The following is a 19,803-nucleotide window of genomic DNA, read 5'->3' on the forward strand; positions in this document are numbered from 1 at the left end:
ATAGAATCATAAGGTAACTTCATTCTCTTTCTAGGGAAGTGTTCCATACCTTTCTTGAGAGGAAATTGATATTTAATATTACCTTCCTTCATATCAATAGTAGCACCAACGGTTCGAAGAAAAGGTTTTCCCAATATAATGGGGCAAGATGCATTGCATTCAATATCCAAGACAACAAAATCAACGGGGACAAGGTTATTGTTAACCATAATATGAACATTATCAACTCTCCCCAAAGGTTTCTTTTTAGCATTATCAGCGAGATTAACATCCAAATAACAATTTTTTAATGGTGGCAAGTCAAGCATATCATAGACTTTCTTAGGCATAACGAAATACTTGCACCAAGATCACATAAAGCATTACAATCAAAATCTTTGACTCTCATTTTAATGATGGGCTCCCAACCATCCTCTAGCTTTCTAGGAATAGAAGTTTCAAGTTTTAGTTTCTCTTCTCTAGCTTTTATGAGAGCATTTGTAATATGTTTTGTGAAAGCCAAATTTATAGCGCTAGCATTGGGACTCTTAGCAAGTTTTTGCAAGAACTTTATAACTTCAGAGATGTGGCAATCATCAAAATCTAAATCATTACAATCTAAAGCAATGGGATTATCATCCCCAAGGTTGGAAAAAATTTCAGCGGTTTTATCACAGAGCGGTTTCAGCAGTTTCGGGTAATTTTGCGCGCTTTGCACTAGGAGTAGAAGCATTGCCAACACCAATTATTTTACCATTGATAGTAGGAGGTGCAGCAACATGTGAAGAATTAGCATTGCTAGTGGTGGTAATAGTCCAAACTTTAGCTACATTTTCCTTTCTAGCTAGTTTTTCATTTTCTTCTCTATCCCACCTAGCACGCAGTTCAGCCATTAATCTTATATTCTCATTAATTCTAACTTGGATGGCATTTGCTGTAGTAACAATTTTATTTTCAATATCCCTATTAGGCATAACTTTCGATTTCAAAAGATCAATATCAGAGGCAAGACTATCAACTCTAGAAACGAGAATATCAATTTTATTGAGCTTTTCCTCAACAGATTTGTTAAAGGCAGTTTGTGTATTAATAAATTCTTTAAGCATGGCTTCAAGTCCAGGGGGTGTATTCCTATTATTGTTGTAAGAATTCCCATAAGAATTAGCATAACCGTTACCATTATTATAAGGATATGGCCTATAGTTATTACTAGAATTGTTTCGATAAGCATTGTTGTTGAAATTATTATTTTTAATGAAGTTTACATCAACATGTTCTTCTTGGGCAACCAATGAAGCTAATGGAACATTATTAGGATCAACATTAGTTCTATCATTCTCAAGCATAGACATAATAGCATCAACCTTATCATTCAAGGAAGAGGATTCTTCAACAGAATTTACCTTCTTACCTTGTGGAGCTCTTTCCGTATGCCATTCAGAGTAATTAACCATCATATTATCAAGAAGCTTTGTTGCTTCACCAAGAGTGATGGACATAAAGGTACCTCCAGCAGCTGAATCCAATAAATTCCGCGAAGAAAAATTTAGTCCTGCATAGAAGGTTTGGATGATCATCCAAGTAGTCAGTCCATGGGTTGGGCAATTTTTAACCAGAGATTTCATTCTTTCCCAATCTTGAGCAACATGTTCATTATCCAATTGTTTAAAATTCATTATGCTACTCCTTAAAGATATAATTTTAGCAGGGGGATAATATCTACCAATAAAAGCATCCTTGCATTTAGTCCATGAATCAATACTATTCTTAGGCGAGAGATAGCAACCAATCTTTAGCTCTTCCTCTTAATGAGAAAGGGAACAATTTCAATTTAATAATATCACCATCTACATCTTTATATTTTTGCATTTCACATAGTTCAACAAAATTATTGAGATGGGCAGCAGCATCATCAGAACTAACACCAGAAAATTGCTCTCTCATGACAAGATTAAGTAAAGCAGGTTTAATTTCAAAGAATTCTGCTGTAGTAGTAGGTGGAGCAATAGGTGTGCATAGGAAATCATTATTATTTGTGCTAGTGAAGTCACACAACTTAGTATTTTCAGGGTTGGCCATTTTAGCAATAGTAAATAAAGCAAACTAGATAAAATAAATGCAAGTAAACTAATTTTTTTGTGTTTTTGATATAGAGTGCAAGACAGTAAATAAAGTAAAACTAGCAACTAATTTTTTTTGTGTTTTGATATAATGCAGGAAACAAAGTAGTAAATAAAATAAAACAAGACAAAAACAAAGTAAAGAGATTGAGAAGTGGAGACTCCCCTTGCAGCGTGTCTTGATCTCCCCGGCAACGGCGCCAGAAAAAGAGCTTGATGGCGTGTATTTCACACGTTCGTTGGGCAACCCCAAGAGGAAGGTATGATGCGCACAGCAGCAAGTTTTCCCTCGAGAAAGAAACCAAGGTTTATCGAACCAGGAGGAGCCAAGAAGCACGTTGAAGGTTGATGGCGGCGGGATGTAGTGCGGCGCAACACCGAGGATTCCGGCGCCAACGTGGAACCCGCACAACACAACCAAAGTACTTTGCCCCAACGAAACGAGTGAGGTTGTCAATCTCACCGGCTTGCTGTAACAAAGGATTAACCGTATTGTGTGGAAGATGATTGTTTGCAGAGAAAACAGTAAAAACAAGTATTGCGACAGATTTGTATTTCAGTATTAAAGAATGGACCGGGGTCCACAGTTCACTAGAGGTGTCTCTCCCATAAGATAAAAGCATGTTGGGTGAACAAATTACAGTCGGGCAATTGACAAATAGAGAGGGCATAACAATGCACATACATGACATGATAAGTATAGTGAGATTTAATTGGGCATTACGACAAAGTACATAGACCGCCATCCAACTGCATCTATGCCTAAAAAGTCCACCTTCGAGGTTATCGTCCGAACCCCTCCGATATTAAGTTGCAAAGCAACAGACAATTGCATTAAGTATGGTGCGTAATGTAATCAACAACTACATCCTCGGACATAGCGCCAATGTTTTATCCCTAGTGGCAACAGCACAACACAACCTTAGAACTTTCTCGTCACTTGTCCCGGTGTCAATGCGAGGCATGAACCCACTATCGAGCATAAATACTCCCTCTTGGAGTTAAAAGTAAAAACTTGGCCAGAGCCTCTACTAGTAACGGAGAGCATGCAAGATCATAAACAACACATATGTAATAACTTGATAATTAACATGACATGGTATTCTCTATCCATCGGATCCCGACAAACACAACATAGAGTATTACGGATAGATGATCTTGATCATGTTAGGCAGCTCACAAGATCCAACAATGAAGCACAATGAGGAGAAGACAACCATCTAGCTACTGCTATGGACCCATAGTCCAGGGGTGAACTACTCACTCATCACTCCGGAGGCGACCATGGCGGTGTAGAGTCCTCCCGGGAGATGAATCCCCTCTCCGGCAGGGTGCCGGAGGAGATCTCCGAGGATCCCCCGAGATGGGATCGGCGGCGGCGGCGTCTCGGTAAGGTTTTCCGTATCGTGGTTTTTCGCCTCGGGGGTTTCGCGACGGAGGCTTTAAGTAGGCGGAAGGGCGAGTCGGGGCCCGACGAGGGGCCACACCATAGGGCGGCGCGGGCCCCCTAGGCCGCGCCGCCTTGTGGTGTCGCCACCTCGTGGCCCCACTTCGTATGTTCTCCGGTCTTCGGAAGCTCCGTGGAAAAATAGGCCCCCGGGTTTTCGTTTCGTCCAATTCCGAGAATATTTCGTTACTAGGATTTCTGAAACCAAAAACAGCAGTAAAACAGGAACCGGCACTTCGGCATCTTGTTAATAGGTTAGTTCCAGAAAATGCACGAATATGACATAAAGTGTGCATAAAACATGTAGGTATCATCAATAATATGGCATAGAACATAAGAAATTATCGATACGTCGGAGACGTATCATCAGAATAAAAATAATGTTGCTGAAAATGATAACACTATTGTTCAGCACTCATCACCTATTTTGGAGCAAACAAATAATTTCATTGTTGTTGATAGACAGAGGCGTAACCAAGGTCCACATCCTCGTTTAATTGAATAGTGTAATCTTGTTCATTATGCTTTTGTTTGTGCTAAACAAGTTGAGCTTGGTTCTGAACATGCTACATATACTGATGTCGTTGCATCCGTTTACCGTGAGAAGTGAATTTCTTATATGCAAGAAGAGTTGCAATCGGTTGAGAAGAATTGCATAAGGACGTTGTGCACTTTCCCAAACAAAAGAAGGTTGTCCGATGCAAGTGAATATTTAAGAAAAAAGAAAGATTTGTCACATAATGAGCCGTCAAGGTTTAAGGCAAGGTTAGTAGCAAAAAGTTTCGACCAAATTTCAGATGTTGAATATAATGTTGTATTCTCTATGGTTATGAAGCATAGTTCCATTCGTGTATTCTTTAGTATTATGGATATGCATGATCTTGAGCTTGAGCAGTTAGATGTGAAGACTGCTTTTCTTCATGGAGAACTTGAGGAGGAGATATACCTGAAACAATCTGAAGGTTTTCTTGTGTATGGTAAGGAGGATCTTGTTTGCAAGTTAAATATACCCTTTATGGTCTGAAACATTCTCCAAAACAGTGGTACAAAAGGTTTGATTTATTTATGATTGCACGTGATTTAAGAGATCTCAGTATAATAGTTGTGTTTACATCAAGTTTGTTAATGGATCACCTATATACTTGTTTTTATATGTTGATTGCTGCCAAGAGAATGAAAGAGATCTCTACTTTGAAAGGTCAATTAAGTAGTGAGTTTGATACGAATGATCTTGGTGCTGCTAAGAAAATACTAGGTATGAAAATTATAAGGGATGGAAAATCTAATGTGTTATTTCTTAGTCAGTAAAATTACATCAAGAAAGTACTTCAGCGTTTTGATATGCACGATGCAATGTCTGTTAGTACACCTATTGCTCATCACTTCAAATTTTTAGCATTGCAATGTCCTAGTACTGATAGAGATAGTGAGTACATGTCACGAGTTCCATATTCTAGTGTTGTTGGTTCCTTGATGTATGTCATGGTTTGTTCTCCTCCGGATTTATCATTTACTATGAATTTGGTTAGATGATACATGGTTAATCCTGGTAAAGAACATTGAAAATTTGTTCGTTTAATTTTCAGGTACCTTTGTGGTATATTCAGAGCTTGCTTGAAGTTTTTTAACACTAATGAGGAGATCGCTGGCTATATGAATTCAGATTTTGCTGCCGGATTGGATAAGAGAACATCCCTCACAGGTTTTCCATTCACTGTTGGTGTATGTATCAAGAGTTGAAAGGCACTCACTGTTGGTCTATGATTCGCCTATTTCCCTTTCATTTTGTTCTTCTGAATATCAATGGAAGACCGACGAGTCCGGTTAATAAAAAATGCATGATGAAAACTAAACACATTATAAAGATGCAAAACAGCAAAAAGGGAAATAAAGAAGGCTAGAGAGATTAATGGTGTGTTCGGCAATCCTCCGGCTTCCCGCTTCTCTAAAATCCTCCCAGGAGCATACCCAAACATGTTAGATCCCTGGAGTGAGATCCACGAAGCTGTCTCATTTTGGTGTGCAGATTATAGAGCAGGTCATTTGGCATTCGCAAAAAAAAAAAAAAAAGGTCATTTGGAGATTCCCAGAACAGCAAAACGCAGAGCGGTTCGATATTACAACGACTTGCCACCGCCAAGTGAAAATACACATCATGGTTCTGTTCCACCCCACCGATTCCTTCATTGTGGGTTTGACCATGTAACCACTCTTCTCTCGGTACATTCCCTAGGAACCTTAGCCGCTGAGAGGGCCTTCCCTGCAGCCTCGTCCATCTCCTCCGGTATGCACCCTCGCCCTCTGTTGGCCGGTACGTGCGATGTATCCCCGGCCGGAGCAGCAACCACTCCCTCGATCCGGTCGCCTTCAGATCGAAGCGTGAGAGCATCCCCACTCGTCTCCCCGACGAGGCCCCCGAGCGATGTTTTTTTCCATCCGGACGGCGAAATTCGGCCCAGTCGCGTCCACGGTTCCTCGTTTTCGTCCGGATTTGGCCCTTCATCCATCCGGCGAGCCCACGCCAACCCCGGTCCCCCGGGGATCTATCGGGGAGTCCGGACGAGTGAAAAGCGGGGAAGGGCCCGATCTGTCGGCGACTCGACACACGAACCCCACCGCCACCTCGCTCAAAATCTCCCCCACCCCTCGTATCTCTCTCGCCGCTGGCACCACCCCGCCGGCTTGTTGCCCAGATTCCACCATCCCTCCTTCCCCACCTGCCTATATTCTGCCGTCTTTCGACGACGGCCTATCTGGCTGCTCCTCCACCGGTCTGTTTTCCGATGACGGCCTACTCCTCGTCGTTCGCGGCTCGGGTTGCCTCGACCACGCCCTTCAGGTGTTCGTCCATTTTCCTCGCCGGCCATGGACTCAGACGAAGAGGAGGAGCAGATGTTCGTCGAGCTTATGCGAGAAGAGATGACAGCCGCCGCCCAAGACGAGGAGCACATGATGATCCTCGGTTGCTTATCAAGCATGTACGCCGGGGTGGCAACTGGGTCGACGTGGTGGGTCGGCACCAGGTCGCCGGAAGTGCAAGCCGAGACAACGAATGGAGGGCTACTGCATGCTGTACGCCGACTACTTCGTCGACAATCCATTGCACGGTGAGACTTTTTTCAGGCGTCGTTTCAGGATGAGCAGAAAGCTATTTCTGCAAATTGTGTATGCCATCCGAGACTTTGACCCCTACTTCAGATGCACGGCGGATTGCACTGGCTTGGTTGGATTTTCGTCACTGCAGAAGTGCATAGTGGCTATGAGGATGCTGGCGTATGGAGCTCCCGGTGATGGTGCAGATGACTATCTTCGGTTGGCGGAGTCCACCGCCCTTGATTGTTTCTACCGGTTCTGCAAGGCCGTCATAGCAGTGTTCGGGGACTTTTACTTGAGATCACCCACTGTCGAAGACACTCAGAGGATCCTTGCAACAAATGAAGCTAGGGGTTTTCCAGGGATGCTTGGAAGCATTGATTGCATGCATTGAAAATGGAAGAACTGTCCGTTTGCGTGGCAGAGAATGTACAAGGGTCACAAAAACGGCTGCACTGGATACTTGAAGCAGTGGCTACCCATGATCTCTGGATTTGGCACTCTTTCTTTGGTATGACTGGATCCAACAATGACATCAATGTCCTAAACTGCTCCCCGATCTTTTCCAAGCTTGTTGAGGGTCATGCTCCCCCGGTGAACTATGTGATCAATGGTCAGCACTACAACAAAGGATACTACCTTGCAGATGGTATCTATCCAAAGTGGGCAACATTTGGTGTCCTCCAGCAGAGATATGCTGTCGTCCGGTTCCCCGCTATGACTTGGTCCAAAGATCAGATGTGGAAGGTGATGAACTGTTGTGTGTGCTTACACAATATGATTATTGAAAATGAGCGAAAAATCCGGTTCCTCTGGCTGAGCAAGAAGCACCATATGAGAGAGAGGGTCCTCTTGCACAGCCTAATCACCAGGTGCCGACATCATGGGACGCCTTCATTGCTATGCGCCAGGAGATTCGAGACTCTACAATGCATCAACAGCTGCAAGATGATCTGGTGGAGCACATATGGACGCTCCGAGTCAACGCCAACACCGACGCCAACTAGTATGTCTTAATTTGTTTCAAAACATGTGAAATTATGTGCTTCATTTGTTTCAGCACTTGTTAAACATTGCCTCTGTTCCATTCTATAGTGCCTATTGTTTTTTGGCACGGAAATTAGCGCAAGAGTATTTTTTACACACGACCCCTAGTTGAACGATTTGAGATCAACGTAAAATTTGAAAAATCCATATCTTCCAAACTTGTCATAACAATTTTGGGAGCTGAACGATTTGGAAGCTGAACGGGGAGGGGGTAATTGAAAAAAAAGCTAAGCTACAACCTTATATTCTGAAACAAATACCAAAAATCTATAGGCACTATAGAAAGAAACAGAGGGAGTACTGTTTATCGCCGAATTTGTTTCAGCAATTTTCTGACTCTTGTTCGCCGAACTTGTTAAATTTTATGTCGAATTTATTTGAAATATGTCAAATGGTCGAGGTTGGGGGTTTCCTGCCGGGGGACGGCTGGAACTTGGCGCTCCCCAGGCCAAATTTTCCTCAAATCCGGATGAAAATTTCGTCGGATTTGAGCGTGGGAAGCGCCAACGAGTGAAGATGCTCTGAGCCCCGAGCTCACCGGCAGCGTCCTCATCCGATCTCGACTGGTCCAATACATGTTCCAGCGACCGGATCCCTGATCTTCTCCACCCCCATTAACCGGAGCACGCAGCAGCTCCGATAGATCTGCGTCCTTTGGCCTCCCATCTCGACTATGTTCTGCCAGAAATATTCAGCTTCCTATTGATCTCCACACTCCACAGCTTGGCCCACCCAACAAGGTAGCCCAGCCAGAACGGGCTGCTAGCCCAGCCGAATAGAGCCGAGCGCAGCCGAACGTTTACTGCTCCGTGCGAGAACCTCGCATCCATCTGAGAAGCGGGATCAACGGATTTTCGGGGAGCCGGAGGATTGCCCATGGGACAACTTAGAGCTAGAGCAGAGAAACTAGTCATCTTCTCGGTACTGGCCACAAGGTGGAGACGCTATCACCCACTCGCGTGCGTGTGGGAGTAGCGCATGCACGGGCACGCCTCCATCCTGGGACGCTACATAAAACGGACTAGTAACGGGTATGTCTTTTCCAAAAAAAAAATCAAACATTTACATAGTTGAAAGTTTTTTAAATCTAAATCATTTTCAAAATGAACATTTTCAAAGGTAATTTTTTCGAAAATGAATATATTTTAAATCTGAAGAATGTTCATAAATTTGAAAAAAGACATCGTAAAATCCGAATAAAAAAGGCCAAAACTGCAGAAACAGAAAAACCAACGAGATTTAGAAAAACAAAGAAAAATAAAACTTGAGGAAAGCAGGTCCCGACTCGCTAGTGGGCCAGTCCAACTACACTGCACGTGGGCAGGACATGTGGTTTGTTTAAACAGATATAATCCACCATGTTTTATCATGTCACTTCTACCAGAGAGGATGGAAAACACATTTTTGTAAACTCTGAAATTCATCAATGTTCAAAGATCCAAACACTACGGTACCACATGCATCTACATTCTAATTTTCCCGATCATACAATGGAAGCAATAACTTATAACGATAAACAACACAAAACCCTAAAATACATGATCTCTTAAAATTATTTTCGGTTTTCAACTCTACTTTGCTACTTGGATTTTGGGGTTCATCCATCCATCATATAGAGCATCTAATTCGTCATCTTCCATCTTTGCCATTGTCCTCGCCGCCTTTCTCGGGTTCATTTCCCTCCTCATGAAGCTTCCATAACCGACCTAGGCCATGTTGCTTTGTTGTGGTTGAGTATGTCCAACCGTCCATAATCTCTTGCTCTGAATATAGCTGCGTTGTGGCGTGAAACTTAGTCCTCTCGCAAGATTAACATTATTTCTTTTGTTCCACCACAAAGCACAGGTAACACCCACCGCCGCCATGTTCTTTATGTGCTCTCCACTATATCTCACAGCTGCGTCATCTGCGTGTGGATGATACTGCTTTATCTACCTGCTATTGGCATCCACAAATTGATCGATCCTTTGACGGTAGTTATTTTAATGAATATAAATGTTTAGTACACCAAAACATTTATTTTGTTCCACCACATGCACAAGCGACACCCACATGACAGTGTATGCACCCTCCACTAGATTGCACGACTACGTCATGCATTTCGATGACACATGATCTACCTATTGTTTCTATCGACAAAATTGATTGATCATTTGGTGGCAGTATTTTTTTTTAAAAAAATGCATGTTTTAGTAGACCAAAGGCGGTCTCCATATTTTATTCAAAAGCTGACTTTGGTACTAGTATAAAACAATTTGTTCAACATGGATGAAAGTGAGAAGTGCTAGGTTGAAAAAGGAAGATTTTAGAGAGAAAAAAAAGCGAGTCATAAATAATTTTTGGAAGCAAATTCTAGATTTTTAAGTGTTCCCTATCTAATGTGCTTTTAACCAGATGTGTCAAACTTCTATTGTAAAATAAAAGAAATGTTTATACACAAGTCAGTTATTAAAATAGAAGCATTGCAAACAGTCATGCCTAACAACCCTCAAGATATTAACTGCGCAATTCTACCGTGGCAAGCGGCCACTGACATTAACAGATACAAGTACTATAGTATTTACAATGATGAATGCAACAACGTTGAAGGCATAAAACATGACAAAGGGAAATTGCCGGCTTATGCGTCTCTTGGAACGCTGTCGTGGTTCTGACCTACTGCCAACCAAAAACTGCACAACACCTCCAAGTGATCCAGGCGTTGCAAGGCATGCAAGCAGAGTCATCATGATGTATAACCCAAGGTACATCAGCTGAGACAATGCGATCTTCATGGGATTCTTATCGCTCATCACAGCGGCTATAGCCATGAAGAAACCTAGCATCATGCTGTTCAGTGCCAGCCAAAGAAAGTGCATTGAGATCATGAAGCCAATCCATGAGCGGTGTGACCGTGAAGCTCTCCCATAGATCAACAGTATTGTTGCAACCACGGAAGTGGTCACGGCAATGGTGTCCAGGGCTAGGAAGGCATTGTACAAACGATCCCCACCGAGATTTGCCTTTCCATCAGACCCATATGATCCAGGCACGTTGAACGCTGCCGAGAAGGCAACCGTCGCCACGAGAGTGGAGACAATCGCGAGATTTTTTGATGTCGTCTCTCGCCATTTCATGATATTCTGTCCCTTCCATTTCTCTATATGGTCTTGCCTCTCTGGTCTGAATGGTGCTCCTTTAACATAGAAATTCACCACTAGCCTTACCTGCATATCCATAAAGACGTCATCTATATGAAGCCCTTATCTACTTGTATTTTTTACAATAATATTAATTTGGATCAAAGATTTATTGAATAATATAAATCTAACATTAGAGATAGTTGACAATATTACTCCGCCAACCTCCACATCTCCTAAATAAATCTTCAAATGTTGTGAGAAAACACATGAAAGATAACGTATCACATAAACATCGAAGACTGAGAGAATTGTTACCATTGAGTAGAACCCTGTAGAATCCTCTATGAGATCAGCTGGAGTCCGGCCATCATTGTTCATAACATGGGAATGCACCTTCTTACATGCTAACAGCTTGGATATAACTTTGTGTTCCCCAGCCATCACAGCCAAATGGAGCGGTGTATTTCCTTCCCTGTCCTGCGAGTTCATAAGATGCTCCAGCATCTTATTCTTTATAACATAAGACACGATGGAGGAGCGGCCCTTCATGGCTGCACTGTGCAGGAAGCTTCTACCGCGGTCATCACGAATGTCTGCACAAGCAGGGTACAATCGTAGGAATAACTGGAGAGCAGCGACATGGCCCATCAGTGCCGCGGCGTGCAGAGCTGAGATGCCATCATTATCCTGTAGATATACAGTGCTTGATGGTGAATGCACTAGGAGCGCTTCGATGATCAAGCAGTCCCCGTCAGATGCGGCGAAGTGCAGAGGGCTGCTCTTGTTTGCGTCGACGGTTCCGGCGAGTGCTGGCCTCAGTTGCAAGAGCAGAGCAACCATTTCTGCAAAATGATGGAGTGTGGGTATGCTTGTAGGGAAGTGCTTTTTTTAGATGCTGAAATGCTGTAAAAGGAAAATGGAAAATGGTCCATCTAGCCATATCTGGTTGAGACGTTTTCTCATGGATTATAGACATTCAATGCAAGGAATTTTGAAGGAACTATGATGAAACAAAATTCAAAGGGATTTTCTGAAAATGGTCCCTTCATACCATATTCATTCTGAAATTTTCTAAGTTCATTTTAGTGCACTACAAACTTCTAAGGAGACGACTAGCTGTCACCTGGCAAGTCACTTGGTTAGGTTGTGGGTCTGATGACATTGTTCAGTCCTCCCTAAGATTGATCGCTCTGTAACCCATTCTGAGTTATAAAGTTTTCTTTTCGCCGAGAAAAAAAAGAAATTTTAGTTGCCTGTGGCCCTGTACTGTACGTTGTTTGCAACAGAATTCAATCGGTTTAAAAGCACATACGCCTGATGAGGATAGGTTACCTTTCTACACAAAATAAAAAAATCAGTTACAACTAATAGGCAAATAAAGAAAAATTCAGCTACTTACACACTGTACAACTGAGAAAAAACAGTTGCCAACATTGTGAAACTGAAGAAAACTTCAGTTACAGTCACGCTAGCACGAATAACTGGATCAACGTCTAATGGATAATGGGTCGAATTAGTTCTAAGCTAATTCTCATTTGGCCGAGAATTAGCAACCCCAAATTTTAATCTGGTTTGACTGTTCTAGGCTTCTGTATCTGTGAACATGTCCACATCAACATGTGTCACACCAAAAATGGTCAACCCTGCCATTAAACCAACGTGTCTACATGTTCACGTCACAATTGTTTGACCACGGATCATCGCCGGTTCACACCAAAAATTAGTTCTTGTTGATGAGCAAACCTGAACTTTGGAGAACAGCAGCGTGCAGAGCGTTCTGCGAGTCCGGCCCGGCAGCCGACGCGTCCCCGTGCGAGACCGAGACGACGATCGCCCTGACGGCGTCCACTGACCCGCTCATCACCGCCAGGTACAGGGTCGACACTCCAGCACCGTTCGTCTCCGCCACCAGCTCCGGCGCCAGCTTCACCAGCATCTCCACCGCCGCGAGGTGACCATGCCTCGCGGCGACGTGCAGCGCGGTGTCCCCGGCCTCGTTCTTGCCGCGGAGGATCCCCTGGAGGGCGTCTTCCTCCACGTTGGCTCGGGCCGACCGTACGATTGTCTCCACGGTGTCGGCGTGGCCTGCCCTCGCCGCGCTGTGCAGCGGCGTGTCCAGCGCCCTGTTCACGGCGGAGAGGAGGGAGCTGTAGCTGTAGCAGAGCTCGGCGACGAGGCCGCCATGGCCCTGCCCGGCAGCGATGTGGAGGACCGTGTTACGCTCCGCCGTGAGCTCATGGGCCGTGCATCGTCCGCCGTGACCGGCCACCTTGGCAGGCCCGCCGTTCCGAGCTGCCGCCGTTGTGCCGCTGCTGTTTCTTCCCGTTAGGAGGCCAGCGACCTCCTGCGTGCGCCCCTTGAACGCTGCGATGTAGAGTTCAGAGCACATGAACAGGCTCTCATCCTTGCCGCTAGGGTGTCTGAGCTCCATAGGTTCTGTTTCTGTTGAAGTGGGGAAAATCTTGTTGGGGTTCATTATAGGGATGAAACCTCTCAACTCGTATCCATGTCCTGGTTAGAATACTTTTGTTTTGTAGTGGTGAACAAGTCAGAGTAATGGATACACTTGACCTTCTGTAGTATAACATATCGGCTGTTGAGTAAACGAACAGGTTTAGGAAACGCCACACCAGGGGCGATCTCATTGATACGTATATATAGGCTTGTAGCCTTGAGTTACAAGAAAGATCTTAACAAGATCAGGATCGAATCAATCTAGTATGTAAACTAGAGATAACGATCTAAGCCTACCATATACAGTTATGATACAAAAGGTACATACGCTAACATCCCCCCTCAAGTTGTGCGTCGAGAGGAAAGACACACAAATTGGAACGAAAATCAGAGAACATCTGCGATGATAAACCTTTTGTCATGATGTCAGCATACTGATGCGAGGATGGCACATGAAGAACGCGGACCTGCCCAAGAGACACCTTTTCTCGAACAAAGTGAATGTCGATTTCGATGTGCTTGGTGCGACGATGCTGAACCGGGTTCGAAGCCATGTAGACAGTACTGACCACTGGTGGAAAAAGGGGCTTTGGTCGCGGTTGGCAACTGCCATTAGTCGCGGTGGCCCAACCGCGACCAAAGTAGCGCGACTAAAGGCCCCCCCCTTTAGTCGCGGTTCCTCACGAACCGCGACTAAAGGCCCATCCACGTGGGCCGCGAGGCGAGCGCCGTGGCGGAGGACCTTTAGTCGCGGTTCTTCTGGCCAACCGCGACTAAAGGCCTCCGCAGGGTTTAGGGTTTAGCCCCCCCTCCCCCTAAATCTGGTTTCTTTTTAATTTGTATTATTTTATTTCTTTTGGATTTTAATTTTGAAGGAGTTTCACATATTCTACGGTACTGTATACATACATGCATATGAATGTACAATTTCAAACAAATTTGAAATTAGAACCAAAAAGAATTCAAGAGTAATATACAATATATATTCAATATCGGATGACCATATACAATATATATTCAATATCGGATGACCATATACAATTTTGAACAAGTTAGTTACAAATTCCGGTGCGTATAAAGATCTACGTCATCGTAATAGTGTTCTCCTCTAGGATCGATGACTTCCCTCGCCAACCATCCAGCTAGTTCCTCTTGAAGTGGTCGGAAGCGAGCTTCGGACTAAGCGTCTTCCGGAGGTTATTCCTCGGGATGTTGTTCTCACACGTCTGGTCCCGCTCATTGCGGTATCTCCGGATCCTCTCACAAACATAGTATCCACATAGATTGGTCCCCGGTGGCTGAGTATCCCCGGACGTCGGCACTCGCCATTTTAAAATGTAGCTCTTTTTTGAATTCACCGACCTTGGTATCTACGAACCGTCTCCAAACCCTACGAGGCAAAGAAAATTAAATAAACAAGAGAGTTATTAATTAGTTACTTGATATAAGGAAATGATGAACGAAATAGGCCGATCGATATAGAGCGCAAATGAATGAAAATAATTACTTTTGCATCATTTTTCTCATGTCGCCCCAAAGCGCCGGATCCATATTCAGAGAGTCGTGGACGAGAACTGAGGAGGTCCGAACTTTAATTACCATAAGAATCCAGTGGAACCTGCGGACACGATACATGCACGATCATGCATAACTCATCGATTAGCCACATACCATGCATGGAGTAAACAAAAGAGAATGTGCTCAAGACAGAAACACTCACCCAAAATGGTAAGGAAATAGAATATCACTTTTCTCTTGCTGTTTTCTAATAAACCGCCACAGGTCTTCCTCCACGTCGGCGGGGTGGTATTCTAACACATATGAATTAACGATGTGTGGGTCAATGAACCCAACATCATGGATGTTCCTTATTCGCATTTCCCGCTTCTTCATTCCGCATAATATATAGCGTACACAACAAGATAGTTAGGACAATATATATATATATAGTGCAGGCAATGAACGAGATGGGGTAGAAATTAATAAATCACTTACGAACGTAGCAACTGATGATAGATTTGTCGAGCTCGCGCAGATTGAACAGCTGGAACAATTCACTCAGAGGAATTTGTACCCAGTAACGTTTGAAGTGATGCACATATTTAACTTCCGCATAGATATAGTCTTTGGCGTTTTCATGTTTTATGTAAGCCTTGTACCAATTTAGCAGACCTTTCATTTGTCGAGGTAGATCCTCTTCCTGCGCAGGCTCGATGAGAGGGCCATTCTTCACATATGAAAATACTACGTCCTTCATTGGCGCCTCATCAAGGCCTAACACCGCACGAAGAGTGATACCTAAGTCGGCCGCTTGTTTTCCGGCACTTTCTACGGTCAATCCATGTAGCTGCCGCAGCTGCTATGATATCGGGGGCATCCGGACCGGCGGCTTGCACTATGAGCGGGGCGATCGATTGTTTACTTTGTTCCCCGAGCTGGGCAACTTCTTTCCCCCTTTCTAATTTTGACTCGGCCTCGTCCTTCAAGGCTTTCTTCTCCGCCAACTCTTTCCTGGTCTTCAACGCGAGTGCTTGCGTACGAAGTTCACGTAAATAGTCGTCAGGCAGATTCTTCGCGGCTTGGGACGGTGTGTTCAAAAATGACTTAGCCCATCGCTTTTCCTTGTCGAATATATCGGCTTGGGCTCGCCCTCTATTTTCTTCTTGACGTTCGCCTTCCATTTCTCTAAATCAGCAGCCGCGCCCGCCTCGACTTCCTCGGCACTACTTTCCCAAGGCCTCGTGGGGAGAGGCTTCGTGATACCTCCGGTACCTTTGTTTTCTTAGGTACGTAAGGGTCCGGGTTAATAACCCGGGACTGCTTACGCTTCTTCGCCGGAGGTGGATTGGGGGCGGTACCGGTGTCCGATCACCCGCCGGACGAGGACCGGGGGCGGCGGCGTCGGCCGACGTGAATGAGGTGTATTAGGTGAAGCACCACCGCCACCGTCACCGCCACCGCCACCGTCACCGCCACCGCCACCGTCACCGCCACCGCCACCACCACCACCGTACGGGGGTGGACTTGTTGGCGCCTCGCCTGGAAACTTGATAAATTTCTTCTGCCATAGAATGAACTGGCGCTTGACATCTCCAAGTCTTTTCATAGTTGTCCAGAATCGGGTCAGCTCTATCGCCCGCCATATGTCAGTCCTGAAAACATGTAGTCAAAACAAATTAATTAAGTGAAGAAGGGGCGGTGGCGGTGGCGAAAGGGCGGTGGCAAAAAGGAGGGGGCCGGCGAGCTGGAAGGGGTTGGGAGAGGGTGTCGCGGAAGAGCGCGAGACGGGGCGGTAGACGACGGCGTCACGGAGAGGGAGGCGTATGCGGAGGGGGCGACGAGGGGCTCGCTCCCCCCTCAGTATACGCGCGCGGTGGCGGTGGTGAAAGGGGGGCGGCGGTGGCGGTGGCGGTGGCGAAAGGGCAGAGCCGCTTTTCTTTTCTTTTCTTCTCGGTGGATGCAGCATGACGTGCGGGCGCGGAGGGAAATTAAGAACAACAACAACAACTAAAGCGGAAAGGGAAGCGGCGGAGGAGGGTCGATCGGTGTCTAGCTAGCTACGTGGAACACGTACGCGTTCATTTTTAGTTAGTTCATTTTTAAGTTCATTTTTAATTAGTTCATTTTTAAGTGATATTTTTAAGTCAAATTTTAATTAGTTCATTTTTAAGTGATATTTTAGTGAAATTTTACAAGAAAAAAAAAACTAAAAAAGAAAAAAAAACGGTCGGGCGGCGCCCCCGGCCCCCTTCTCTCTCTCTCTGATCTCCGGATCGACGGCGGCGGCGGCGGCTGTCGGGCACGGCGACGGCGGCGGCGGCGGCTGTCGGGCACGGCGACGGCGAGCAGAGCGCCCCCTGGGCGAGCAGAGCGGCGGCGGCGGCGGCGGCCTGGCGCGCGCGCGGGCGTTACCGTACGGATCGACACGGGCGCGCGGTACACGTACGCGGAGGGCGGCGGCGACGTACAGAGCGGCGGTGACGGCGTCTGCGCGGCGACGGCGAGGCGCGGTGACGGCGAGGCTCGGCGACGGCGACGGCGACGGTGGGCGCGCGAGCTCTCGATCGGCAGAGGGACGGAGCAGAGCGGCGAAGAAGACGATGTGTTTGGCGACGGTTCGGGAAAACTATTTATAGCCCCCCTTTAGTCGCGGTTGGGGAGGAGAGCCGCGACTAAAGGAGTACCTTTAGTCGCGGTTGGCCAACCCAACCGCGACTAAAGGCTTTTTCGCCGGTTTTCGTTCCGCACGCGCACGGACCTTTAGTCGCGGTTGGCGAGGCCAACCGCGACTAAAGTATTTTTGAATTACTTTTTGTTTTTCAAAATGTTAAAAATACAGAAAAACTCAGAAAAATAAAACTAATTCAATTCAAAATTTTAAAAATACAAATAATATATCAAAAAATACGAGAAAAATAAAACTAATTCAATTCAAAATTTTAAAAATACAAATAATATATCAAAAAATTCAGAAAAATAAAACTAATTCAATTCAAAATTTTAAAAATACAAATAATATATCAAAAAATTCATAAAAATAAAACCAATTCAATTCAAAAATTTTAAAATACAAATAATATATCAAAAAATTCAGAAAAATAAAACTAATTCAATTCCCGCCTCTGTCTTTCCGCCGACCCCCTCTTCCCGCCTCGTCTTCCCGCCATTTCTTCCCTGTCTTCCCGCCTCTTTCTTCCCGCCAATTTCTTCCCGCCTCTTTCTTCCCGCCACTTTCTTCCCGCCTCTTTCTTCCCGCCACTTTCTTCCCGCTCCCATTTTTCCCGCCATTTGTCACTCCATATATGTAGCCCGGCTTGGCCAGCATTATCACATCTCTACAATCTCTCATCACTCTCTCATGGCTTCCACCGCACCCACTCTAACCTACCGGCAGGTGGAGGAGCTTTGCGCCTCGAACTACCCTTGCCCACCGGGCTACCGCGTCCTCGCCGGCTGGAGCCTAAGCGTCGGCGGTGTGCCGGTCCCTCCCGTCCCTCGTGGTACTGCGCGCGCGGCGGCCATCACGAACCACTACTACCTCGACCTCACGCCGGAGCAGCGGATGAATCCCCGCCGGCATCCCGATAACCAGCATACTTGGGACGCCTTCTTCATCAATCGGCGTGAGAGGGCGCTCGCCGAGGTATGAGGAGGACGGTCCGCCTCCTGGAAACTTCCACGAGGCCGGCCGTCGGCTATGGTGGTACGGCCGGACTCCGCGAGCGTCATGGACTACATCACGGCCGGCGATATCCCCCGCCTGCGCTACCCTCGGTTCGAGCCACGAGCGCCGCCCGACGACAGCACGACAGCACGACAGCGACGACGACGCCGGCAACTTAGAAGGCGACGACTACCAGTACAACGGCGGCGGCTATGAAGACTACGAGTATGCATATTATACGCCTAGGCAGGAGTATGACTAAATCGTCACTCCAAATTTCATGTATGCAGGAGTATGACTTAGTCACTCCAAATTTCATGTATGCAGGAGTATGACTTAGTCACTCCAAATTTCATGTATGCGGAGTATGACTTAGTCACTCCAAATTTCATGTATCATCGAGTGCTATCTCGAGTCAATTGAATCATTCGAAAATGGACACCAATTAAACACATCACGGGTAATATAATTCACATGATTCATTCAACAAAGTTTGGTACAATAATAAATTATTACACATCATTTCTTCCCTTGTGTCCCTGCTTGCTTACGATTGTGCCGTATCCATGGAGCATCCTCATCATTTAACTTAATGCTTGGGTCGGTGTTCACTTTGAAGGGCGGAATTTCAGCAAACATATTATAATCTTCCGACATGTCTGTCTTGTCCTCCACTCCCACGATGTTTCTTTTCCCTGAAAGAACAATGTGGCGCTTTGGATCATCGCATGATGTACTGATCGTTTTCTTATCTTTCCGTTTCCTCGGTTTGCTACTCATGTCCTTCACATAGAAAACCTGAGCGACATCTTTCGCTAGGACGAATGGTTCGTCAAGGTAACCAAGATTGTTGAAATCCACCATTGTCATTCCGTATTGCTGGTCCACCTTTACCCCACCTCCTGTTAGCTTGAACCATTTGCACCGGAACAAAGGGACCCTAAAGGAGGGTCCATAGTCAAGTTCCCATATCTCCTCTATGTAACCATAATATGTGACCTTTTGCCCATTCTCGGTTGCTCGCATCAAAGCGGACACCACTGTTTTGGTTGGTGCTCTTTTTATCTTGGGCGATCGTGTAAAATGTATTCCCATTTATCTCGTACCCTTGGAAAGTCGTTATAGTCGAAGATGGTGTCTTGGCCAACATGTACAGCTGATCTACAACCTTATTGTCACTCATTAAATGTTTTCTCAACCAACTGCCGAAAGTCTCCATGTGGGCCTTCCTAATCCAGGATTCGGGCTTCCCGGGGTTGTCCGAGCGTAAAATATTCTTGTGTTTCTCAAAGTACGGAGCCACCAAGCTGGAATTGATCGGAAGCTGTGTGGTGTGCTTCGATCGGAGAATGGCCGTCCATACATATCATTGATTTC

General features: G+C 45.5%; 1 protein-coding gene across 1 annotated transcript; it reads right to left on the minus strand.

Moving 5' to 3' along the window:
* Window positions 1-10,196: 10,196 nt before the first annotated feature.
* Window positions 10,197-13,279, minus strand: LOC124659271 (ankyrin repeat-containing protein At5g02620-like). Its single transcript, XM_047197193.1, has 3 exons — window positions 12,552-13,279; window positions 11,124-11,650; window positions 10,197-10,892 (listed from the first exon to the last, which is right to left on the minus strand). The coding sequence occupies exons 1-3, from the start codon at window positions 13,237-13,239 to the stop codon at window positions 10,197-10,199; spliced, it is 1,911 nt and encodes a 636-aa protein (XP_047053149.1). The 5' UTR covers window positions 13,240-13,279.
* Window positions 13,280-19,803: the final 6,524 nt, after the last annotated feature.

The sequence above is a fragment of the Lolium rigidum genome, chromosome 6, assembly GCF_022539505.1.
Source record: "Lolium rigidum isolate FL_2022 chromosome 6, APGP_CSIRO_Lrig_0.1, whole genome shotgun sequence".
In the NCBI taxonomy this organism is placed as follows: domain Eukaryota; kingdom Viridiplantae; phylum Streptophyta; class Magnoliopsida; order Poales; family Poaceae; genus Lolium; species Lolium rigidum.